The sequence below is a fragment of the Rattus rattus genome, chromosome 15 (assembly GCF_011064425.1).
Source record: "Rattus rattus isolate New Zealand chromosome 15, Rrattus_CSIRO_v1, whole genome shotgun sequence".
Classification (NCBI taxonomy): domain Eukaryota; kingdom Metazoa; phylum Chordata; class Mammalia; order Rodentia; family Muridae; genus Rattus; species Rattus rattus.
In genome coordinates, this window is record NC_046168.1 from 22,790,290 (window position 1) to 22,816,304 (window position 26,015).

General features: G+C 41.4%; 1 protein-coding gene and 1 pseudogene across 1 annotated transcript in view; both read left to right on the forward strand.

The window, feature by feature from the left end:
* Window positions 1–449: 449 nt before the first annotated feature.
* Window positions 450–26,015, forward strand: part of Trappc8 (trafficking protein particle complex 8) — a 56,018-nt gene continuing 30,452 nt past the window's right edge. Inside the window, exons 1-12 of the mRNA XM_032885338.1 lie at window positions 450–616; window positions 1,040–1,214; window positions 4,710–4,863; window positions 6,890–6,983; window positions 8,785–9,041; window positions 9,826–9,941; window positions 11,403–11,553; window positions 12,824–12,924; window positions 15,130–15,235; window positions 20,251–20,382; window positions 23,584–23,808; window positions 25,598–25,706. Of these exons, the coding sequence (XP_032741229.1) occupies window positions 511–616; window positions 1,040–1,214; window positions 4,710–4,863; window positions 6,890–6,983; window positions 8,785–9,041; window positions 9,826–9,941; window positions 11,403–11,553; window positions 12,824–12,924; window positions 15,130–15,235; window positions 20,251–20,382; window positions 23,584–23,808; window positions 25,598–25,706 (1,726 nt within the window). The 5' untranslated portion in view covers window positions 450–510. The remainder of the gene's footprint in view (window positions 617–1,039; window positions 1,215–4,709; window positions 4,864–6,889; window positions 6,984–8,784; window positions 9,042–9,825; window positions 9,942–11,402; window positions 11,554–12,823; window positions 12,925–15,129; window positions 15,236–20,250; window positions 20,383–23,583; window positions 23,809–25,597; window positions 25,707–26,015) is intronic.
* LOC116884880 lies at window positions 21,168–21,545 on the forward strand (annotated as a pseudogene).

The following is a 26,015-nucleotide window of genomic DNA, read 5'->3' on the forward strand; positions in this document are numbered from 1 at the left end:
TTCTGACCATTTTTAGCACCAGTAGTCATGTCTTCTCTGTTGTGACAACCAAAAATATCTTCCAATATTGTCCAGTTTTTCCTGAGGGGTGAAATCAATCTCATTGGAGAGCCAGCATAAAGTGTGATCTCTTATGAACAGAGTCTGTTTGATCATAAGATGACTGCTTCAGGGACCTAAGGTTTATTCTTGTTATTTTGGTCTGGTAAGTCCGTGGCTCTGGGATGCTACACAGGCTCAGGAGTGACACTTTCACTCTGTAAGCCTGAGTAGTTCCACTTATAGATATATTTGCATGAATAGCTCAAAACACATATGCTATAATATGCTATATATCTAAATAGGTGAATGATTTGATATATTTATATGTCACTCTGTATCTACAAATAAATTTTTCTGTTTGCCTTGATATCAAATGTATCTTGAAGCACATGTAACAATACTTGTTTACTACTAGAAATTATTATCTTTCTTTTATAAACTGATTCTGCTGAAGACTAACCATTTTGCATGTTGTTAATTTTAGCTACTACTCCATGGTTTGAGTCTTACAGAGAGACCTTTCTGCAGTCCATGCCAGCATCAGATCATGAGTTTCTGAATCACTATTTAGCATGTATCCTTTAAGTCATCTGAAAGCCAGGAGTTGTTAATCATACAAAGACAAAATTCTTGAGAAGTTATAAAGAATGGAGAATTTTTTTTTTGTTGGTAATGATATTATGTTCAAAATTTACTTTTTTGGATTTTCTGATCTGGGTACTTGAGGTATGTGTGTGAATGCATTGTATGTGTGGTGTATGCTCATGTAGGCAAGCAGATGGTCAGAGGAAGAGGTCCTTTCTTAGATGTTGTTCAGGCTGGCCTGGAACTCACAGTACAGTGCAGACACAGCCTTGAACTTGCAACTCTCTTGTATCTGGAATTAACAGGCTTGTGCCCTGGGGCCTGGCCAGATGATCTCTCCTAAAATTTATATTAATAAAGTAGTGTTTATCATTGAGAGGTGTGATAATTTCCCTGACATTGTGGTTATAAGGTATGCTGGTGGCATCATCTGCTGAAGCGGAACCCATGGAACAGTTTTCAAAGTTGTCACAGGAACAGCATCGAATTCAGCACAACAGTGATTATTCCTACCCTAAGTGGTTTATCCCAAATACACTTAAATATTACGTGCTTTTGCATGATGTGACTTCAGGAGATGAACAGAGGTAAGTGTTTCGTTTAAAATTTTGTTTTTAAAGAGAATCACATCTTTGTGTGTGTGTGTGTGTGTGTGTGTGTGTGTGTGTGTGTGTGTGTGTGCGCGCACATGCATATTTATATGTGTCATGGCACACATGTGGAGGTCAGAGGATGTCCCTTAGGAGGTGGTTCTTTTCCACCATGGGGCCTGGTCATTGACCTTAGGTTGTTGGTGTCGAGTGCCTTTACTTACTGAGGTGTCTGCTTTTCCCTAAAACGAATTCTTGTAATAAAAACATAAAAATGATCTTATGTTTATGCTTTAGAGTTTACTTTGGCATTTGTTTCAAGGTGCAGGTCCAGTTAACCTTGTTTCATACTATCCTTAATATCTGATTACCACTTGGGACTAGTAACTTAGAGTTCTTACTTTTTAACCTAAGTGTTAGGTTGGAGAGATTGGAGATGATGTAGGTAGTTGAGACTGAGCCTGTCTCTACTGTATCCTAAGCAGTCTGCCTGTGAGCACTAACTCCGTCCCTAATTAATTTTCTATAAACTCAGAACAGATATTTCTTGTGGACTATTCATTTTTAGGATTAAAAAGACATGTCTAAAATCCATTAGTATATGCATGTGAGCTGGTTATTAAAATTACTTTGATTCCGTTGAACAGGGTTTATCCTCCTGTATTGAATGGTCCTAAAAGAATGTTCAGTTGACAGTAGAGAATTAAGCCAAGGAATCTTAATTTTAATTTTTATACGATTTTGCTTACTGTGTGTGTGTGTACATCACATCATGCATGTAAGGTCAGGCGACACTGAAAGGGACCAGTTCTCCTACCATGTGGGCCGAGGGAATAGAACCCTCAGGTCTTCAGGCTTGACACAGCCTGCATGTCTATAAGCCATCTGAATAGCCTAGGTCCTAGGATTTTAGCAGTTATTAATAAAGTGAGCAGGATTGACTTCAGGGTGTATATACATAAACATATTTCTGCATTTATTTATATATATTGTTTTATAACTTTTATTAACAGCCTTAATAAGATGTTATATGATTTTGTTGTTTGCTAGGATTATTTGTATAATGTTAGCATTTGCCCATGAGTAAGTCTTCATATTTTCTAGATGTCCCTCTCCTTTCAAGATAGCCAATTAACTGAAAATAGCTATGTAACTAGATTTGGGGCTAGATATGTATGTTGCTCAGTGGTTGGTCATAACCTTTTTTTGAGGCCCCGGGTTCAATATCCAGGCTTGAAAGAATTAAAAAATTACAAATAAACAAGCAGACTAGACTCAAGAGAATTTCATTTCTCAGTTTTACTCTTTGCTTCTTAGGCTGTCACATTTCAATTGTTTTCCACCAAGAACCTTACCCCCACCACCACACTGCCCCCCATCTCTCTTTCTTCATATTTTATATAGCTGAGTTCAAACTTGGTATGTAACTGAAGATGTGTGTGTGTGTGTGTGTGTGTGTGTGTGTGTGTGTGTGTGTGTGTTTCAAAAAAATGGAAAAAAGTATTTTTTAAATCTGAAAAGTAGCTCAAGGCTTCAGCTACTCTAACTTTTTCAAGAATAAAAGTAAGGAGGGCTTTATCTGCTTTGGTACAGTTCTCTTCCCTGTCCTATAAAACCTTTTTGATGTTACAATTTTGTTTATTAATAAATAGTTTTAAAAGATTTTTTTAAGTCATGCTTTCTGAAGATAAGTTCCACAGTGACAGAAAGCAGCTGGTGTGCATGTCTGAAGTAGCTCTTTGGAAACAGGCAGCTCCACTGTAGCGTGAGGAGAGCTGCTGTAAAGAACTCATTTGCTTTCTGTATCCCCCAAACTAATAGAATTAGAATTGCCTGTGCAACAGATATGACTGTCTCGAAGGTAGGTTTAATTATCCGGAGTTTTTGTTTACATTTTTATATTCTCTAAGTTTTCTGTTTTGCCTTTTTTGGGGGTATCCTGGATTATTTGAAACATCTGCTGTCAGAGCTGGAGTGATGCTCTGCCACCCTTGCAGATGACTCAGAGTCATGTCTCAGCACCTACATGGCACTCGCACTGCCAGTAGTTCAGCCCCAGAGATCTCATACCTTCTTCTAGCCTGCTTGGGCTCCTGTATGCAGGTAGTGCATAGCAGATCTGTGCACATGCGTGCGCGCGCGCGCACACACACACACACACACACACACACACACACACACACACACACACACACACTCTTAAGAAACCTAAAAATAAAATCTACTGTCTGGACTTACCGGGTGTTGCAGTGGTTAAAGGTTCTTGCTGCTAAGGCTGCTGACCTGAGTTCAGTCTCCACAACCCATGTGGTAGAAGGAGAAAACCAACTCCTGAGCATTGTCCTCTGATAGTCACACATGCAGTGTTATGTGAGCATTGTCCTCTGACAGTCACACATGCAGTGTTATGTGAGCATTGTCCTCTGACAGTCACACATGCAGTGTTATGTGAGCATTGTCCTCTGATAGTCACACATGCAGTGTTATGTGAGCATTGTCCTCTGACAGTCACACATGCAGTGTTATGTGAGCATTGTCCTCTGATAGTCACACATGCAGTGTGCTATGTGAGCATTGTCCTCTGATAGTCACACATGCAGTGTTATGTGAGCATTGTCCTCTGACAGTCACACATGCAGTGTTATGTGAGCATTGTCCTCTGACAGTCACACATGCAGTGTGCTATGTGAGCATTGTCCTCTGACAGTCACACATGCAGTGTTATGTGAGCATTGTCCTCTGACAGTCACACATGCAGTGCTATGTGAGCATTGTCCTCTGACAGTCACACATGCAGTGTGTTATGTGAGCATTGTCCTCTGACAGTCACACATGCAGTGTGTTATGTGAGCATTGTCCTCTGACAGTCACACATGCAGTGTGTTATGTGAGCATTGTCCTCTGACAGTCACACATGCAGTGTTATGTGAGCATTGTCCTCTGACAGTCACACATGCAGTGTTATGTGAGCATTGTCCTCTGACAGTCACACATGCAGTGTTATGTGAGCATTGTCCTCTGATAGTCACACATGCAGTGTGCTATGTGAGCAGTCCTCTGATAGTCGTACATGCAGTGTGCTATGTGAGCATTGTCCTCTGACAGTCACACATGCAGTGTTATGTGAGCATTGTCCTCTGATAGTCACACATGCAGTGTTATGTGAGCATTGTCCTCTGATAGTCACACATGCAGTGTGCTATGTGAGCATTGTCCTCTGACAGTCACACATGCAGTGTTATGTGAGCATTGTCCTCTGACAGTCACACATGCAGTGTTATGTGAGCATTGTCCTCTGATAGTCACACATGCAGTGTGCTATGTGAGCATTGTCCTCTGACAGTTACACATGCAGTGTTATGTGCCCGTGACCTCCCCACATAAATAAAAATATGAAAGTAATATAAAGACAAGTAAAAAATTTAAGGTCTGCTAAGTTCTGTCTGAAGTTTGTCTAAGGTTATTACAAAATTTTTTTCCTTGTTTCTTTAGAGCTGAATCAATTTATGAAGAAATGAAACAGAAATATGGAACTCAGGGTTGCTATTTACTTAAAATTAATTCTCGAGCACCAAATCGAGCATCAGATGAGCAGATACCAGATCCTTGGAGTCAGTATCTCCAGAAAAATAGTATTCAAAACCAGGTACATCTAAAAACTGAACCAAACCACAAAAATTGTATTTAAGTTAATTTCAAAAAGATATGACTATAGATTTTTCTTTTTTGAGGGGTAGGTGGAGACAAGGTCTTTATACCTGACTGGCCTGGAATTCATTATGTAGATTAAAGTGGCCTCAAACTCAAAATTATCCATCTGTCTCTGCCTGTTGAGTGCTAGGATCAAAGGTGTGTGCCCTAGGCCTTGAAGTTGCTCTGCAGCCCAGACTGTCTGTCCTAGCTCTGAATCATCCTGCTCAGCCTTCCAAGGGTTGACATGCACTAGCATGGGTCCGAACATAGTGGGATCTCAACACGAAAACAAACATAGCCAAGACATACAAGAGGGGAGAAAGATGACTTACAGGCAACAGGCAAGTCATTTTCAGAGCAGTGCCCTCCTTGATTAGAGGAAGCATGAGGATTTCATTTGGGGTCCATTCTTAACCTTTCTCTGTTGTATTTCTGCACAAGCATGCTCAGCTTAAGTTCATAATTTAAAGAAACGATAGATGGATGTTTTGTTGGACATGCTCAGTTCAGAGTCATGGAGCACACATGAAAGGAAGGGTACAGTGTCCTTGGTCATGCCCAGCTTGCACCTTAGTTTTTGCTGGAAATAAAGGGAAGGGTGCTTTGAAAGCACAATCACACGAGAGCCTTACCCTAAAGGTACCTGCCTTGCTTAGTGACTAACAAGTTAACTAATATGACTAGTTTTGATCCATCAGTATGGGCTCTTACATAAAATGGTTCATTTTGAAAAGTGAATTACATATGTATCATTTACTTTCTCTTGCTGCTGGTTATTTGATTGTTGAAGTGGAGAGTTGTAAAGTTTATTTTTTTCACAAAGTTAAGTAACAGTGCGCTACTTGGCAGAGTCGATGGCAATCCTTCGATCTATTTGGTTAGTAGCAATTTGACTTTTTTTAGCTTGGCAGTGGTGGTGCACACTTTTAATGCCGCCACTCAGGAGGCAGAGGCAGGTGGATCTCTGAGTTTGAGGTCAGCCTGCTCCACAGAGAGAGTTCCAAGACAGCCTAATCTACAGAGGAAAACCGTGTCTTGAAAATAGAAACAACAAAATTTGACTTTTTTGTTTAAAAGGAAGATTTTTTTCAAATGATGGAAAATATTTTTTGTATAGCTACCCTACTTTATTTGCTCTTGATGTGATATTTACAAATCATTTTAAAAGTTTATATGATTATTGATCTAATAGAAATGTTGATAAATTTTTTTTATTTCCTTATTTTTCTGTCTTGTAGAATTTTTAATTTAGACATAGTGTCTAATGTTTTACTCATTTTTTAATATTTACTGATTTCTACTTATAAATGTGAGTTTCTGAAGATATTAGAAACCTGGAACTGTAGCCAAGAGCATTAAGTGCTCTTAAACACTAAGCCATCTCTCCAACCCATTTTGCTCATTTTAATATTGAAATACTGCTGGCTTTCTTTCATATTATGCTGGGGGGAGGGAATCTTTAGACATAAATGAACCCAAATCAAAACAGCTTTTTTTTCCCCTTAATGTTCATGTCATGTTCATGTAGGGTTCAGAGATGGCCTGAGAGTTCAGTGCCTCTGTAGATCTGAGAACTGTGTGGGTGTTTCTCATAGACCTTCAGTCTGTTCAGAATCCACTCTTGCTCACGTTGTGTTTATGACCTGGGAGATTTTGAAGTTGTTCTCCCCTGCCTGACTCTGACAGGCTTTTCTTTGCAATTATTAATTTTAGGATTCATAGGCATATTTATGTGCCTATATAACATCTGCATGAATATTGAGATGCATTTGAAATGGAGGTCATTTAAATGCAGAAGTTTACTGAGTATGAAAGGAATTAAAATACAGCATGACAGACTAGAGGGCCAGAAGACAAGAGTATTACTTTATCAAGTCCATGAAGCCACATTCAGCAGGAGGATCATAGGTATTAGTGTATTTAGCAGTATCTAAACTTGATTATTTATATTGCTAACACTTTGCATTTTGTTTTGCTAGGAATCATATGAAGATGGCCCTTGTACTATGACCTCCAGTAAGAATTCTGATAGTAACTTGCTTTCATTGGATGGACTAGATAACGAAGTCAAAGGTCTTGTTATGCTTTCTAAGTTCCCTCATGGCTGAAAGTATTTACTGTTATTAAAGCACTCTTGTTGGGTGGTGATGACACATGCCTTTAATCCTAGCACTCAGGAGCCAGAGGCAGATCTCTGTAAAAACAGAGGTAGGCAGATCTCTGTAAAAACAGGCCAACCTGGTTTACAGAGCTAGTTTCAAGACAGCTAGGACTACCCAGAGAATCCCTGTTACAAACAAACAAACAAACAAACATCCCTGCATATCCCCAGCCCCTTTTCTTTAAAAACTTAAAAGCAATGTATTGTAAGTTATATGTGTTTATGAATCTGTGAATGGCTGATACTGGAGGAGGACATCCGTATGAGATCACTGAGAGCTAGAGTTCCGTACAGGTGATTGTGAGCTGCCTGATGTGGGTGCTGGGAACTGAACTCAAGTCCTCTGCAAGAGCAGTGCATGCTCCTAACTACCGAGCCATCTCTCCAGCGCCCCCCCTCTTTCTTTTTAAATTTTAAGACAAGATCTTGACTAAGTTATCAGATTCTGATTTAAATTAGGATTTTCTTGTCTCAGTTTCTCAAGTAGCTACTGCTCTTGCAGAGGACCTGTCTTTGGATTTAAAATTCTTTCTTCACTTTCCAAGTACTAGAAGATAGCCATGTACCAGCACACCTGGCTCAAAAGATAAAGAGGTTTTTCTGATTTTATTCGTCCTTTGAATTCTTGGCTTTGTTATTATGTTATAGTAGTGGGTCCTGAGGGCTAGAGAGAGGGCTCAGTGGTTTCTGCTCTTGTTGAGGACCCTGAGTTAGATCTCAGCATCTGTGCCAGACCACTCGCAACTTTGTTAACTCCAGCTCCAGAGGGAACCTAATGCCCTTTGCTAGCCTCCATAGGCTTCATGTACACACAAACACAAAATATAAATTTAAAAAGATGGTCATTCCTGGTTCAATCAAATTGCTGATACCATGTTAGAAAGAGAATAACAGGCAGCTTTCTCTTTTAGAAAGCCAGGAAAATGTGATATACAGCATAATTTCCCAGGTTTATAGGATTTTTAGAACTATGTTCCTCTATTTTAACCTGTAGTTTTGATAATGATAGCTCTAAAATTTGTAATCTTTTAAAGATTTATTTATTATATATAAGTACACTGTAGCTGTCTTCAGACACACCAGAAGAGGACATCAGATCCCGCTACAGATGGTTGTGAGCCACCATGTGGTTGCTGGGAATTGAACTCAGGACCTCTGGAAGAGCAGTCAGTGCTCTTAACCGCTGGCCTGCCTTTGTTTAACTCACTATCTGCCTTTGACCTTGAGATCCATTTGTCTCAGCTTTCCAAGTGTTGGGATTGTGGGTGTGTACTGCCATGTACACTGTGGTGATTTTTTATAGCTCACTTTCATGATATTTAGCAACCATCCATTATGTAAGACAGCCCGTATTTAGGATCCTTTCTGCTTCAGAAACACTCAAGCATCTTAGTTTAATTAAAAACTTTTATTACACATATATGTGTGCCTGTGCATATGGGCTCAGTGTTATATACATGGAGGCCAGTGAACAACTTGTAGTGGGCCGATTCTTCCCTTCACCTGTGGATTCCAGGGTCAGACTCAGCTGTCAGGCAGCTTTCTCTGAGCCATCTCAGCAGTTCAGACCTTTAACTTGGTATGGGAAAATGTTAATGGTATTTCATCTCAGTTCAATACACAGAGAGAAGGGATCGTCTTTTCTTTAATAGTGTGATAGTTTTGTTGTTTTCTGTTGCATTCTGAAAGTAAGAGAGATTTGTTTCTCAGTAGATGGCCTTCCAGATAACTGCAGAGTTCATCCACTTCAAATAGACCAGTGCGGTGACACTCCTCACAACACTGATGGCTCGGATCATGCAAAGTCTGCTTCTTCAGTACATGAGACAAAGAAAGCAAGCACTGGACTGATTCGTGGTGCCTGTTTAACACTTACTGATCATGATAGAATTCGACAGTTTATACAAGAGTTTACATTCCGTGGCCTTTTGCCCCACGTAGAGAAAACAATTCGTCAGTTAAATGATCAGGTAAGACTTTAGTTTTTTTAGGCTATTAATCTTCAAATTAAGTCAGTGAGTTTAAGACTATTAAAGGTTTGATTTGTATTTAAAGTTTTGTTTTGATTTTTGTTTTGCGATAAATTATGAAAACTAACTGAAATTACTATCAGTGATGAAGTTTTCCTGAACCGTAGATAAATCATATTCATTTTCATTTGGAATTTCTTTAGTTTATTGGACAGGATTTTTTTTTTAAGATTTGTTTATCAAATTTCATTTTATGTGTATGAATGTTTTGCCTGAATGTGTGTATGTGTACCATTTTTCATATTTGGTAACCACAGAGGACAGAAGAGAGCACTGGAGTCCTAGAACTGGAGTGACTGATAGTTGTTAGCCACCATGTAAGAGCAGGGAACTGAACTTTAGTCCTCTATAAAAGCAGCAAGGGCTCCTAACCACACAGCCTATATTTATATTGGGTATTAAACAGAACAGAACTGTTCTAGTTTTGTTTTATAGGTACCAGTGTTTTGCCTACACATAAGTATGTGCAGCACATGTGTGCCTAGTCCCTCTCCCCAGAACTGGAGATACAGTTGATTGTGACAGCTACATGGATGCTGAGAGCTGAACCCAGATTCTCTGCAAGGACAGCAAATTCTATGAGCAGCCCCTAAATGTTTCTAAAATTAGCGTTAGTAAAGTAATTGTTCACTCACTATAAATTATAGCTTAAAATTTTTTGTTTGTAGAAAATATTTCAAGCTATTTTAAGCTTTATTTTGTCAACATGTTACTTTTTTTCTAGCTAATATCAAGGAAAGGTTTGAGTCGATCTCTGTTTTCTGCCACTAAGAAGTGGTTCAGTGGCAGTAAAGTTCCAGAAAAGAGCATCAGTGAGCTGAAGAGCACGTCGGGGTTGTTGTGAGTAAATCTCACTGTCTTTAACTCTGCTGTGTTTGACTTTGTCTAGTGTTTGTGTATAAGACAGCGATTGTCTTTTAGTTTATTTTCATACTGGTCAAACCTCAGATACTTAAAAAGAGACTGTTTAAATTCCATTTAAAAACCCGTTACTGGACTTTTAAATGGATTTATTCTTTGAGATGGAGTCTTGACTCGGAGCCCAGGCTAGCTTGGGACTTGTAATGATCTCCCTTCAGCTCCCATGTACTGGTGTCACAGGTGTGAACTGCTACCTTGGCTAAGTGGGTATTTGAAAACCTCTTCAGCCAAAGTAGCACAGGTTCTCACCATTGCTCTCAGTTGCTCACCTAACTAAGACCCTTTTGCTGAAGACTCCATGTGGTATGATTACAGAACACTGAGGAAGTAAACTGACTAGGACAGTTTCCTCCCTGGTGCTGAGCTTTCATGATACCAGAAGGTGATATATAAATTACTAGGAAAAAGTCATCAGCAATCTTTCTTGGCAGAGGATGTTGGGTGTGTCAGAGTACCCACCTGCCAGGTCACATGTACTGGTACAGTAGTGCCATGACAGTTAGGTGGGGAACCAATTGCTTTTAGGTTGGATTTGAGACCTGTACCAGGAGTGAATTCAGGTCTGATATGGTGAATTTGTCAACAGTTCATAGTTAGAGTGGTGAAAGCAAAAGCAAACGAAACTCAAGTAACTCACCTGTTTGTTTATGAAGATGGAGTTAGATTAGTTAGATTGGATGTTCAGTACTTTTTTGTCTGAAGTGCTTTGGTACATCCTTTTTTTTTAATATTTATGTATGAGTACACTGTAGCTGTCTTCATACACACCAGAAGAGGGCGTCAGTTCCCATTATAGATGGTTGTGAGCCACCATATGGGTTGTTGGGAATTGAACTCAGGACCTGTGGAAGAGCAGTCAGTCTTAACCACTGAGCCATCTCCCCAGCCCCTGGTACATATTTTTTTAAAGGCAACGTTTTGCTGAATTGCCCCATTTGTTCTTGAGCTTGGAGTTGTCCTGCTGCAGGCTCCCAAGTACTGTTCATCAGTCACCATGCTGGGCTCCTCCCTGCCGTTCTGAAACAAGGAATAAAGTTAGCACGTTTTGTTTCTTACAAAACCTTACTTTAATGGAAAATGACTGGTCTTTTGGATTTAATTTTTTTTTTTCTGAGTTGGATATAAGTAAGTTACCTGGTATTAACCATCTATTTACTTTACAACTCGTCCATGGGACAAATGCTTATCTGCAGTTGAAAAGTTTCTAGGACTATAAGATAAACTTTTGACTTCAAGTAGTTTTAAAAATTAATATTCTTTTTTGAAGATAGAATTTTAAAATGTATAGAATTCATGTCCTGGGTAGTTGAACAACTTTCTCTACATTTTGCATGTGATGGTGTGATGGGCTCTATCATAAATTGTTTCTCTATGTTCTAGGTATCCACCAGAAGCACCTGAGCTTCAGATCAGGAAGATGGCGGACTTGTGCTTTTTGGTGCAGCACTATGATTTGGCCTACAGTTGCTATCACACTGCAAAGAAGGACTTTCTTAATGATCAAGCCATGCTTTATGCAGCAGGTGCCTTGGTTGGTACTGTTTATTTCTTTGTGGTGCTGGGAATCAAGCCTGAGGCCTGCTTGCTTGCTGAGCTGTATCCTAAGCTTTTGACGCATTTTTAAAAATTAAAGCTGACAGTGCACACTTGTGTGCACATGGGCTTCCTCTCCAGAGAAGGCTTCCTTCTCTCCCGCTCTGTACAGTTCTGGGCTCAAAGCAGGCTTCACTTCCTTCATCCTCCTTAGAAGCTGCTTTTGTCTCTGCCCCACCAGGAGGAGGCATTTGGTATTTAGATTGCATCCTCCAGCTATGCTAAGCTGTCCAACAGGTGTGTAGGTCATCTTCCAAGTTACCAGCCACGGTTTTATTTGTGCTTAGATTATGCAAGTGGTAGGTTTCAAGAGGACTATGCCAAACTGTTCTCTCATGTTTATTACTTTTACAGTACCTTTTATAAGCTACAGGTATTTTCAGTTATGGAAGTATAATGTTATAATAAATACACCTTATTTTTCAATATTAAATTCTTTTTTCATATAGCTGCCACCTTTGCTTAAATAGCTTAAATGCAGTATTTATCACATACAGATAAAAATAGAAAAAGTGTACAGCCATGTAGCATAGTTTTTGTGTGTAACAATAGACTGAATATATGGTGGTGTTCTAATAAGATTATTGCTTGGGTAGTGGTGGCGCACATCTTTAACCCCGTTTCTTAGGAAGCAGAGGCAGATAGATCTCTGAGTTCAAGGACAGCCTGGTCTATAGAGAAAATTCCAGAATAGCCAGGGCTACATGGAAAAACCCTGTCTAAAAAAAAAAAAGAAAACAAAATTACTGCTTAAAACATTCTCATCTACTGATGTCACAGTCATTTTGATTTAAATAAGTATATGTTGATGTCTGCACAACAAAAATCACCTCACAACAAATTTTTTTAGGATTTACCTTTGTTGTGGATATGTCAGGATGTGCCTTTAAATCACACATGACTTTGTGTTCTTTGTTTTTGGAAGACAGGGTCTCTGTGTAGCCTACCTAGCCTAGAACTTACTCTCTGGAGCAGGCTGGCCTCAGATGTATAGGCATCCTCCTGCCTCTGCCTCCCAAAGGCTGGGAGTAAAGTGTGGGCAGCCACACTCAGCAAAGACCAGGGTTTGAAGCCAAAACAAATTATGATTTTAAGTAAGCATTAAACTGAAATTTATACATACGTGCTCTGAGACTTCCAGTATTTGTTTATTGAGTGTTAAATATGAGAATGTTTCTCCTGAAATCATAGTATTTTCACCTCCTTAGGAAATGGCAGCAGTGTCAGCCTTTCTTCAGCCAGGAGCTCCCAGGCCGTACCCTGCTCATTACATGGACACAGCAATTCAGACATATAGGGATATCTGCAAGTAGGTGGCTATAGTATTATACTTTGCCCATTTTGAGACTGATTTGGTATTTATAAGTAGTACTTTGCTTTTTCATACCTTTGGTTCTTAAAGTTGATTGAGAGACAAGTTGAAGAGAAAATAGTACTTCTCAGTTTTTAGCTGGGCTGTATTTGTGGATATATATATATATATATATATATATATATATATATATATATATATATATGGAGGTTCTTTCTGTATTATATTGGGGAACATTTTGGTTCTGTGACTTTTTTGATTTTTACCTACAGAAATTAGCCATTTTGAATTTTTTGTTGTTAATTAGGCAGAAACACAGAGTGAAGTAATCACGCCTTAGGGAAAATGAGAAGCAGTGAGTACTGTTGGACTTTTATAAGGAGAACCAGCCGGGCCAGAGGCACCTGGAGTAGGCTGTGAATTCAGTAGGTAGATGAAGTCGTGCAGTGTGCCAGGCTCTACAGCCAGCACAGACTGGGGGAGCACACAAGGACTGAGAGTGTGCAGAGATTAGAAGGGCATAGGGAGAAATTCTCCCTACTGGGGTTAAGACCTAGGTTGCAGTGAATGAAATTGCTGCACATTTGAGTAGACCTTAATCATTATTCACGCTGTACTTATTTTTTAGTAAATTCGTCCATCAGACTTCTTTTTAATGGTGCTAGATTGAACCCAGAGCTTTGCCAACTAAGTTACGTGCCTAGCTCCCGGATGTTTCTGTTGTGGACTGGATACATGGCAGACAGAGATAGAAAGTCACTCTGCGGCCTCCATTGTTCGCACAGTGGTAATAGTAATAGCAGCGCTTACAGTGGAACAGCACCCATAGGGCTGGCAGGGTATCAGTGGGTAAAGGTGGTTGCTGCCAAGACTGACAACTTGAGTTGATCCCTGGGACCCATGTGATAGGGGAGAGCAGTGACTCCTAAAAGTTGTCCTGACCTCCACATGAGTGCTGTAATGAAAGTGCAGTTGTGCCCACACATGTGACTACACACAAATAAATATAAAAATATAACACAAATAAAATAATAATTTGTTAAAAATTAACACTATAGAATTTAAGAACTTCTATGACTATCGTGTGGTGAATATTAGAGCTTTGTCTTTGAGCTAAATCACTAAGGCAGAGTTAGGTATTCAGGAATACCTGTTTGAAAATGTAATTTGTGGAAAGTATGACATCAAAGCAGTTGTTTGTTTTGGAGGGTGTGGGTCTTAATGTAATTCAGGCTGGATGAATTTGCTATGTGGAGTGATCTTAAGTTCCTGATCTTCTGTTTCCACTTCTGGAATCCTAGACCCACATGTGTAAGCTTACTTTTTTTTTTTAAAGGACAGGAGCTCACTATGTAGCCCAGGCTAGTCTGGAACTCACCATGTAGACTAAGCTGCTCTCCTACTTAAAGATCCACCTACCTCTGCCTTCCATATCCTAGGATTAAAGGTGTGTGATATACTTGTTGAGAATAATACCCCCCCCACATTTTTAATTTGTGTGTGTGTCAGAGTATGTGGGTGTGGACACGCCACATGATATGCATACAGAAGTCAAGGACGACTTGGAGAGCGTCTTTCCTTCTGGGATGATAGGTGCACACCTCTGACCTCTCAAACGTGCACCCTCGCATTACGGCTCGCTCTTTAGAATTGTCTGATGACAAGCATGTTGGCCCGGGCCTGCAGTTTATCATTTGCCAGGCTCTCAGTTTGATCCTCAGCACCTCTAAAGAGAATTAAGATAGATATGAGGATTGCTGTTCTTTTAAAAAGGTAGAAAAGGACAGACTCTTTCCTAAATCTTGATTATTTTATTGGAATTTGAGAACAGTGACAGAAAGGGAGCAAATTGGAAGCTCCTAGAAGGAGACGCAGAAGGGATGGCCTTGCCTTTTGAGTTAGGGTCCGAAAGAGCAGGCAGGTTCAGTTGTGGAGAGTGACAGCAGCGGATGGGTCCTGGGTGGGGATAGGGTCGTGCTTAGATAAAGAGACACTGTGTGTTGGAGCCAGCATGCCGAGGACTTTGCTGCATATCCAAAGGGGGCTAGAAAGAGGAAAAGGGAGCAGGTTTAGCTGTGAATATCAGACTTCCGCAAGACAGACTTCTTGCTCAAAATCTGCTAGCTGACTCTGCATTATAACTTCAGTGTGCTAAAGAATTATTACGATGCTGATTACTTTTCCTTGTTTGTTTTTGTTTAGGAATATGGTGCTGGCTGAAAGATGTGTGTTGCTTAGTGCCGAAATTTTAAAAAGTCAAAGCAAGTACTCAGAGGCTGCAGCTCTTCTAATACGGTTGACAAGTGAGGTACTGGACTGTGCAGTGTTTGATTTCAGTAGTCTGTGACGAGGGGCTATATGAGGCGTAGAATAAGGAGGGGCTTTCCTTAGGATTTTAAACCCTGCTAGTTGCTTGCTATCTTCATTTTAAAGTGTTGGGGTTTTGTTTGTTTTTTTTTTTTTGAGGGGGGTGCTCTATATTTTTTCTTTGGTAGGAGGAGGAGCTTGAGACAGTTTTTGTAGTTCATGCTGGTCTTAAATTCTTCCAGTTTTCTGGCCCAGCTGTCTGAGTACTGAGGATTTCAGCCATGAATACTGCACTCAGCTACTGTATCTTCTTCTATCATTTGAATCTATTGAAGATTATGTTTTAAAATGTATTTATGAGTGTTTTGCCAACATGAATGTCTGTGCTTTCCTATGTGTGCTTATTACTCACAGAGGTCAAAAGGTGTCAGATCCCTGAAACTGGAGTTAGTGGATGGTTGTGATAAGTGTTTTTATCTTACAAGTGATGTCACCAAGCCTGTTTGCAGTAACTTGATAGTCAAGATTTGAGAGTCATAGTATGTTTGAGAGATACATACATAGTATGTTCGAGTCATAGTAGTCATGCTGGAGAGATGGCTCAGATGGAAGAGCACTGACTGCTCTTCCAGAGGTCCTGAGTTCAATTCCCAGCAACCATAGTGACTCACAACCATCTGTAATGGAAACCATTAGTCTGTCTAATTTTGTTTTAGCTCATATAATTCATGATGTGGACTTAAGCTCTTTCTTGAATCACTCAGTCCTATGGTGAGTTTGAGAATGCTGAGTTTATTATGTGGGTTTAACTGGACTGTACATTGAGTTATTGGAAAACCATTACAGAGTTTTAGAAACCATCCTTTAAGTAGAATATTCAGGACTAGTACCTATATGAGTTTTGCTGTTTAATGAAACTGAGTACGTGTGTGTGTGTGTGTGTGTGTGTGTGTGTGTGTGTGTGTGTGTGTGTGTGTGTGTGTGTGTGTGTGTTTTCATAGAGGCCAGAATTTTTGGATTCCCCTGGAGCTTGAGGTATAGGCTTCAATGAAGCCTATGAACTTCCTGACATAGGTGCAAGGGTTCTCTGTAAGAAGTCTTTTTTTTTTCTTTCATTTTTTTATTGGCTGTTTTATTTATTTACATTTCAAATGTTATCCCCCTTCCCAGTTTCCTCTCCACAAACCCCCTCCTCTCATAAAGGGTGCTCACTCACCTGCCCACCCACTCCTGCCTCAACACCCTGGCATTCCCTACCCTGGTCGTCGAGCCTCCACAGGACCAAGGGACTCCCCTCCCAGGGATACCCACTAAGGCAATCCTCTGCTATTGCCAAACCATCTCTCTAGCTTCAGAAACCAGAATTTTTTTCTCATTAATTTACTTTATGTCCCAATACCAGCTACCCCTTTCCTTCTAGTAACCCCTCACTCAGAACTTTTCCCCATTCCTGCCCTCCACTTCTCTTCTGAGAAGAAGGATCATCCCCCCACAGGCATCACCCCTGCTGGCTCATCAGGTCACTGCAGGACTAGACATCCTCTCCCAGTGAAGCCAGACAAGGCAGCCGACTTAAGGGTACCGGATCCATAGGCAGGCAACAAGTTCAGGGACAGTCCCCACTCCAGCTATTGGGGGACCTGCATGAAGACCAAGCTGCACTTCTGCTTTGTATGCAAAGGGATGGAGGTCTGGGTCTGACCCATGCTCACTCTTTTCTTTTTAATTTTGTAATTATATTTATGTACAGAAAACTTAGTGTACATTTAACCCAGTTTAGTGGTGAGTTCTGTAGCCTTTGCCTTTTCCAGCTTGGCAATGTGAGCCACAGACTTAGGACCCAGAATGTTGCCCCCGCAGTGGCTGCAAATCTCGTCTTATTGCCATTGTAATTGGTCCTAATAGTTTCCACCAGCTTAGCCAGAGCACCCTTGTCTTCTGAGTTAACCCGTGTGAAGGCAACAGTGGCGCACGTCTTCCTGTGGACCAGGTGCCCTAGCCTGGTCTTTCCCTTGATGATGCAGTAGGGCACCCCCATCTTTCAACACAGGGCAGGCAGGAAAACCACCAGCTCAAAGGGGTCTACATCATGGGCAGTCACCACCAGCTGAACCTTCTTGTTCTCCACCAAGGTGGTGACTGTATTGACCCCTGCTTGGAGGACAGGTGACCTCCCCTTGTCAGCAGCTTTCTTCTCAGCGCGGGCCAGCAGCCTTTGCTTCTTTTTCTGCTTTGTCTCTGGCCTGTACTTGTGGGCAAGCTTAAGCAGCTGAGTAGGTGTTTACCTGTCCAGGGCCTGGGTGAACTGGTTGATGGCCGGAGGTACTGTGAGCCGCTTATAGAGGATGGCTCTTTGCCGCTGCAGCCTGATGTAGGGGGGCCATTTGACGAAGTGTGTTAGATCTCTTTTGGGCTGGATGTCCTGCCCATTGCTGAAGTTCTTGGGCCTTTTCTCAAACAAAGGATTGAGCACTTTTTGGCCTCCTGTTTCTTACCAGGGTCACCTTCTTCCCCTTGGCCTTCTTCCCTTTGGGCACCTTGCTCGTCTGGAGCAGAGAGCCCATGCTCACCTTTTGGTTGATAGTTTAGTCTCTAGGAGCTCCCCAAGATTTCAGGTTAGTTCACTCTGTTGGTCTTCATGTGGAGTCCCTATCACCTCTGAGTTCCTCAGTCTTTCCCCCAACTCTTCCACAAGACTCCCCAAGAGCTCCATCTAATGTTTGGCTGTGGGTCTCTGCATCTGTTTCTATTGGCTACTGGGCAAAGCCTCTCCGAGAACTGTTAAGTTCAAGCACAGCAGAGCATTGTTAGCATCACAGGCTGCTTCTTGCCTATGGGACAGGTCTCAGTTTAAGCCAGTCATTGGTTGCCGTCCCTCTGTCTCTGCTGTCTTTGTCTCTGCACATCTTGTACGCAGTGCACGTTTGGGTCAGAAGTTTATGGGTTGTTTGCTGTCCTCTTCCCTCCCCTAGAGTCCTGCCTGCCTGCAGGAGGTGGTCACTTCAGCATCCGCATTCCCCACTGCCCCCCACTGCCCCCCACTGCCCCCACTGCTCCCCACTGCCCCCCACTGCCCCCAACTGCTCCCCACTGCCCCCCCTGCCCCCCACTGCCCCCACTGCTCCCCACTGCTCCCCACCACCCCCACTGCTCCCCACCGCCCCTCACTGCTCCCCACTGCCCCCCACTGCTCCCCACTGCTCCCCACTGCTCCCACTGCTCCCCACTGCCCCCCACTGCCCCCCACTGCCCCCCACTGCCCCCCACTGCTCCCCACTGCTCCCCACTGGTAGGCGTCTAATCTCCTTTGGAGAGAAGGTTTATTTGTAGTCCAATTTTGGCAGCAGTTTGTCTGCAGCGATTAGAATTTGAGATGGCTTAATTTTCTTTAGTTTCTTGTTTTTACTTTTAGAAATTTGTATAATAAAAATATCTGAGGTTTTCTTTCTTTTTTTTAATGACTGAGTATGCTGACTGACCAGCCAGGGACATATAGAGCTCTAGACCAGCCGTAAGCTACATAGTGAGCTCTTGTCTCAGGAAGTAAGAGCAGGGATTGTGGCTCAGTGCGGGACACTTGCCTAGGTTCAGTTCCCAGTTCACACGCATAATAAATACACTTACTGAATCTTTTTATAGCAGCAGAAACCAACGTGTGATTAATTAATTGGTGACTATAACTTATGAAGTCTTTGCATATTAGAATATAATCTTTATTGAGAAGTGAAATATATAAATGGGTTATTAAAAAGCAAGATATTGAATATGCTACCACTTGTATATAAAAACGTAGGTTTGCCTTCATACATGCATGTTAGGCACATAAGCGCTCATGTGTATGACAAGAGAAACTGAAAAGGCAGCACCAACTGGAAACAGTCCTCTGCGAATGAGTAGCTTGGGTCGGCAAAGAGGTTTGCTTTTTTGTAGTTACTTAAACTAACTAAATGAATTTATTTTTATGAGGAGAAGGAAGTATATCTCTAAGACTTTAAAACTGTTACAAAGATAGTTTATAATAGTGGTCTGTTTGATGTGAGTAATTTGTTAAAATAATTGCATTTAAAAGTCAATGTTTTCTGTTTTCAACTTTCCCTGGGGAAAATAATGGCAGCAGAACACATGGAAGGGCCTGGTAAGTTCAGCTTGAGGCTGAGGACCTAGAGAAAGTTGGGGAAAAGTTGTTGATTCTTAATCAGCAAACTTCATCACTTTCTCCCTAATCTCTGAAGCGATGGCTTACCAGGAGGGGAAGCAGTGAGGATGAGTTGTTACAGCTTCTGGGTGGGCAGGGTCAGGAAATGGGAAGGAACTGCTCGCAGTCCTCCTGTCCTGATTCGTGAAGAGCCTGGGAAGAGGTCCTCAGGAGCCTTCAGTATCGTAGTAAAAATGAAGGTTCATTTAAGCAAAAATTCTTTTAAAAGGGTGAAGTCATAAATTAGCTTGCATCATGGTCTAGCCTGTACTCTTTGGGGAGAGGTGTACATTAAATATGCTATTAGTTACCAGGTAGTATCCAGGAGAAACTAAGTTGATAGAATTATTTTTCTGTTTTGTGTTTTGAGTTCATTCATCTTTTGTTAGGGTGTCTGTATTCAACTCTCAGTTTTACTCTGCTGCCCACTTTTAACTGCTCCGAGGGACTGCGGATTTTCAGAGATTTACTACACAGTGTACATCATGATTGGGTATTTGGATTTTATTAAAAGAAACAAAAGGGGTTGGGGATTTAGCTCAGTGGTAGAGCGCTTGCCTAGCAAGCACAAGGCCCTGGGTTCGGTCCCCAGCTCCGAAAAAAAGAAAAGAAAAAAAAAAAGAAACAAAAAAGGTCATTTTTTTGGAAGTCTTTTTAAATAAATAGCGTGCTGTTTGGAGGAAGAATTGGGATTAGTTTGCACTTACAACTCTGTCCTCTTCTGTGCCGAGTGACACAGTGGCTGTATCGTGTGCTAGGAAGCAAAGACTCCTTTGCTTTCACTTTTGGCGCTAACCGCTCTTTCTTTTGCACATTCACAGGATTCTGACCTCCGAAGTGCACTTCTTCTGGAACAGGCTGCACATTGCTTCATAAACATGAAGAACCCCATGGTTAGAAAATACGCATTTCACATGATCCTGGCAGGCCACCGTTTTAGTAAAGCAGGGCAGGTAAGCACATTGTCTTTAAAATGTTGTTGCTAGGACCTACGTAAGGACTCAGCTATACCACTCTGGGCATATTCCAACATATAACAAAGACACGTGCTCCACTATGTTCATAGCAGCCTTATTTACAATAGCCAGAAGCTGGAAAGAACCCAGATGTCAATCAGCAGAGCAATGGATACAGAAAATGTGGTACATGTACACAGTGGAGTACTACTCAGCTATCAAAAATAATGACTTTGTGAAATTCATAGGCAAATGGATGGAACTAGAAAATATTATCCTGAGTGAGGTAACCCAGTCACAAAAATCCACCCATGGTATGCACTCACTGATAAGTGGATATTAGCTCAAAAGCTCAGAATACCTAAGATATAATTTATAGACCACATGAAGCTCAAGAAGGAGGACAACTAAATTGTGGATGCTTCAGACCTTCTTAGAAGGGGGAACAAAAATATTCATAGGAGGAGATATGGAGACAAAGTTTGGAACAGAGACTGAAGAAAAGGCCATCCAGAGACTGCCCCACCTGGGGATCTAGCCCATATACATACAGCCACCAAACCCAGACAATATTGCTGATGCCAAGAAGTGCATGCTGACAGGAGCCTGATATAACTGTCTCCTGACAGAGCCTGACAAATACAGAGGCGAATGCTTGCAGCCAACCATTGAACTGAGAACAGGGTCCCCGATGGAGGAGTTAGAGAAAAGACTGAAGGAGCTGAAGGGATTTGCAACCTCATAAGAACAACAATACCACTCTTTCGAGTCTTGGCTCCAATATGACTCCAAAAAATGTGGCTCCAATATGTTTCTCCAAAAAAAGGAGAAACAATGGTCGTGCCAAAAAGGGCCGTGGCCATGTGCAGCCAATTTGCTGCACGAACTGCGCCTGGTGCGTGCCCAAGGATAAGGCCATTAAGAAGTTTGTCATTCGGAACATTGTAGAAACCGCTGCAGTCAGGGACATATCTGAAGCAAGTGTCTTCGACGCTTATGTGCTTCCCAAGCTCTATGTCAAGCTGCACTACTGCATGAGCTGTGCCATTCATAGCGAGGTCGTCAGGAATCAATCTCGTGAGGCCCAGAAGGACTGAACACCCCCACCGTGATTCAGACCTGCTGGTGCTGCACCATGACCTCCACCAAAGCCCATGTAAAGAGGTGATTTCATGAAGGCAGAAAGAAAAATAAAACTGAAGTTATACTTTATGTGGCAAAAAAAAGAACAACAATACCAACCAACCAGAGCTCCCAGGGACTAAACCACCATCCAAAGAGCACACATGGACACACCCATGGCTTCAGCTGCATATGTAGCAGAGGATGGCCTTGTTGGGCACCAGTGGGAGGAGAAGCCCTTGGTCCTGCCAAGGCTTGACGCCTTAGTGGGGGAATGTCAGGGCGGTGAGGCAAGAAGGGGTGGATGGATGGGTGGGGAACAGCCTCATAGAAGAAGGGGGAGAGGGGAGTAGGGGGTTTATGGCCAGGAAACCAGGAAAGGGGATAACATTTGAAATGTAAGTATGAAAATAAAAGTTAATAAAATGTTGTAGCATCTGGAAAGATGCTCAGCTAAGAGCTGTTCCAGAGAACCTGAGCTGGGAATCCTAGCACCCACGTTGAGTTTTTTCACAACTGCTTGCACTTGCCTGGGAACACAAACCCACACGTGTATGCATAATTACATGTAAAAACACGTGTATGCATAATTACATGTAAAAACAAATCCTTTTTAAATGTTGTTTCTGTTTTCATTTTCATCATTTATTTGAGTATTCCTCTTTAATTCTTTAAAAAGTTTTACTTGCACTGATGTTTTGCTTGCATATGTTTCTCTGTGAGGCTGTCAGACACTGCAGTTACACAGACACTTGTGAGATGCTGTGTGGTTGCTGGGAATTGAACCCGGGTCATCTGGAATGGCAGTTGGTGCCCTTAACCATGGAGCAGTCTCTCCAGCCCCCTTGCTTTTGGTTTTTCAAGATAGGATTTCTCTGTGTAGCCCTGGCTAGCCCGGAACTCACTCTGTAGACCAGGCTGGCCTCTAAGTCAGAGATCTACCTGCCTCTGCCTCCCAAGTGGTGGATTTCTTGTCACACTTTATGTTTGTTTCTGTGTGCATGCGTGTGTATGCCTGTGCATGCATGCGTGTGTGTGTGTGTGTGTGTGTGTGTGTGTGTGTGTGCGTGCGCGCATGTGCGCAAGTGTGCGGATGTGTGCTCATGTTTATGCATACCCTTGTGTGAAGTCAGACAACTTACAGGCGTGGTTGTCATCCTTCAACAGTGCGACTCCTCTGTAATCAAACTCTGGTTGTCAGGCTGGCTGGCAAGCCATTACCTTCTGGGAACTCTACTCACTCTCACCTGCTTGCCAACTTATGATTTATTCCTGAAAGTTGAAATATTTAGCTTTCAGGTAATAAATTAGTGGAAACCATGAGACTTGGGTTGAGATGGATGCAGGCTTAAATCCTGATGCATAACGTTTGAATTTGGTTACCTAGCTTTTCTGTTACTTAGGTTTTTTCATTTACTGTTATTAGTCTTGTGTGTGTATGAGGTCATATGGTATTGTAGTATTGTACGTGGAAGTCAGAGGACAACTCTGAAGTCCGTTTTCTCCTGTCACTTTGTGGGGTTCAGGGTTGAATTCAGACCTTTCAGTCTGCGTGCAAACATGGCTCTTCTTTGCGCCGTCTCACTGGCCCCTCTGTCTATTTATATAGGTGCTCATGCCCTGTAGGTTGGTACCCCTATATTCAGGATAGGTCTTCCCTCCTCAGTTAAATATTTCTGGAAACTCTCATAGACACTCTCAGAGACGTGTTTGCATTGTAAATCTAAATCCAGTCACATTGGCACTGACAATCAACCATTATACTTACCTGTTCCCAGAAAGAATTTAAAATAAAGACAAATCGAGCAGTGAATATTTTCCTTAGAAACTGATCTCAGAGAAATACAGGGCAGGTGTCAGAACAGACAAACACATGCACACTCATACTGAGGATGGCTGAGGAGACCTAACCTACGGTTCTACATAGAATTGTGTGATGGTGAGATCATCCCAGTCGTTCATTTTCTTTAGCACATTCTCTTTCAGTGGCTGAGCGAGTTTCCTGTTTATATTTGTGTTTGTCTCTGCATGTGGTTTAAACTATAATATAATACATGTTCACTTATTTTCTTACAGAAAAAGCACGCTTTGCGCTGCTATTGTCAAGCCATGCAAGTTTACAAAGGAAAAGGCTGGTCTCTGGCAGAGGATCATATCAACTTCACCATTGGGCGCCAGTCCTATACTCTGAGGCAGCTGGACAACGCTGTTTCTGCTTTCAGACATATTTTAATCAATGAAAGCAAGCAGTCTGCCGCTCAGCAGGGAGCCTTCCTCAGAGAATATCTCTATGTTTATAAGGTAAATACTGCTCTCTAGGATGAACATTTCAACTGTCAATTACTATCTTTACAGGAAAGCACATGCTTATATGTGGACCTTTACAGTATAATAAAATGGCTTTAATGCAGAATATGTACCTGTCATAAAAAAGTCCGTCAAAAGTTTCTTGGTTATAGATCTGTACTGCATGACCCTTATACAGTTTTTAAAAGAGAATTTTAATGTTTCAGTAAACATAATTTTCTAGCTTTTCTTTTGCATTTTTAAAAAATAGGTTTTTAATTAAAATAGAATTGTATTAATTTCCCCCCTTTCTTTTGATTCCCTCCCATAACCTCTCCTCTCAAATTTATAGCCTCTTTTTCTTTGATAATTTTTTTTTAAAGATTTATTTATTTGAGTACACAATCGATATCTTCAGACACACCAGGGCATCAGATCCCATTACAGATGGTTGTGAGTCACCATGTGGTTGCTGGGAATTGAACTCAGGACCTCTGGAAGAGCAGTCAGTGCGTCTAACCACTAAGCCATCTCTCCAGCCCTCTGATAATTTTTTAAATTTATTTAATCATTTGGATGTTTTGCTTATGTGTCTGTGTCTTACATTTGCTTATGTGTCTGATGCCTACAGAGGCCATAAGAAGTTGTTGAATCCCCTGGGACTGAAGATACATACCGATGGTTGTGAGCCAGCGGTGCTAGGAGTTAAACCATAGGCTCTGGAAGAGCAGCCAGTGCTCTTTGCTTCTGAACTGTCTCTCTAGCCCCTTTTCTCTTTTTGAAATAGGTCTGTCTGTAGCCAGGCTGGCCTCAGACTCTTCACCCCCTGCCCTAGGTTTCCAAGTACTGGTATTACAGGTGTACAACAGTCTCAACAGCCACACATGCCTTTAACTTGAAACTGTTTCTGGACTCTTTACAAGAAATACTTGAAGAGTTCTAGTTTTGTTGATTAGGTTTTTACTTAGGAGGCAGGGTCCTGTAGCCCAGGATGGCCTAGAGTTCTTTGTCTATCTGAGGATGCATTTGGTCTCCTGATTCTCCAGCCTCTTACCTCGCAAGTGCTGTGTTGCAGCTGATTTCACAAAATAACGGATCCTCCTACCATCCTTAGATGGATGTGCTCCTTTTTTTCCTGATAAAAGATGAGGTGTTGATTTATTGCAACTGTTATACAGTATTCTAGGTAGATAGAACCATAAATCATTGCTGGATAGGAAACTTAAGATGTTTAAACCCTCCCCTTCTCAACACTTGTAAGGTTGAATGTTTTATCTTCCTCACGGGAAATAACTTCATTTAGACATAATTTAAAATCAGACCAGTTAAAATCTGGCAGATAGGATGCCAACAAGATAACAAGGTAAGTCAACAAGAAACAAAATTCAGTAAAGTACCATTTGAAAGTTTAAAGCGCAACAAAACAAAATTCCTACTCAGTTGAGTGCTCTTCAGAAAGGTTCTAGCCAGCGTCTGCCTGTTGGACAGCACTCCACCCCTGAGCTGTCTCCACAGCCCTCTTTGTGTTTTGAGGTAGGGTCTTGCTAAGTCGCTCAGGCTGGTTTTAGATTTGCTGAGGCTCCTGAGTAGTGGAGTTAGTTACAGGTCTGAACCATCATGGCTCTCTAGAGGTAGAGTCCATGATGTCTAAAGCTTTCAGTTGTAAGTTTTAAGACTGGTATATAAACTAGTACTCATATTTCTAAATTTTCTTGTATTGCTTTGATACCTTGTGTATTAAAAATTAGGAAAAAAATGTAGTTTTCCTAAAAACTATTTTTTCCTTCCTTTGTATTTCTCCCAGAATGTAAACCAGCTGTCACCAGATGGCCCTTTACCACAGCTTCCCTTACCATATATTAACAGTTCAGCAACACGGGTTTTCTTTGGCCATGACAGACGACCAGCAGATGGTTAGTAACTTTCCCTTGGCCTAGTTACCTCATGACTGTTTCTTCAAAGTGTTCTTTCTCTAGTTAGAAATTATAGCCACTATTTTATTGCTTTTCTTTCTAGTTCAAAAAGTAAAAACAACAAAACCCAAAGGTTGTGTGGTTCATTCTAGTGCTTTTCTCACATAAGAGGTGCTCATTGCTCTTGTCACCTTGGCAAGCATCTTCAATGTGTATTGTATACTACTTTCAGTGCATGCGTATAAGACACCTTTAAATACAGCATTCATTCTCTTTGTGCAATTACTGAGTTTAGTTGTAAAATCATAT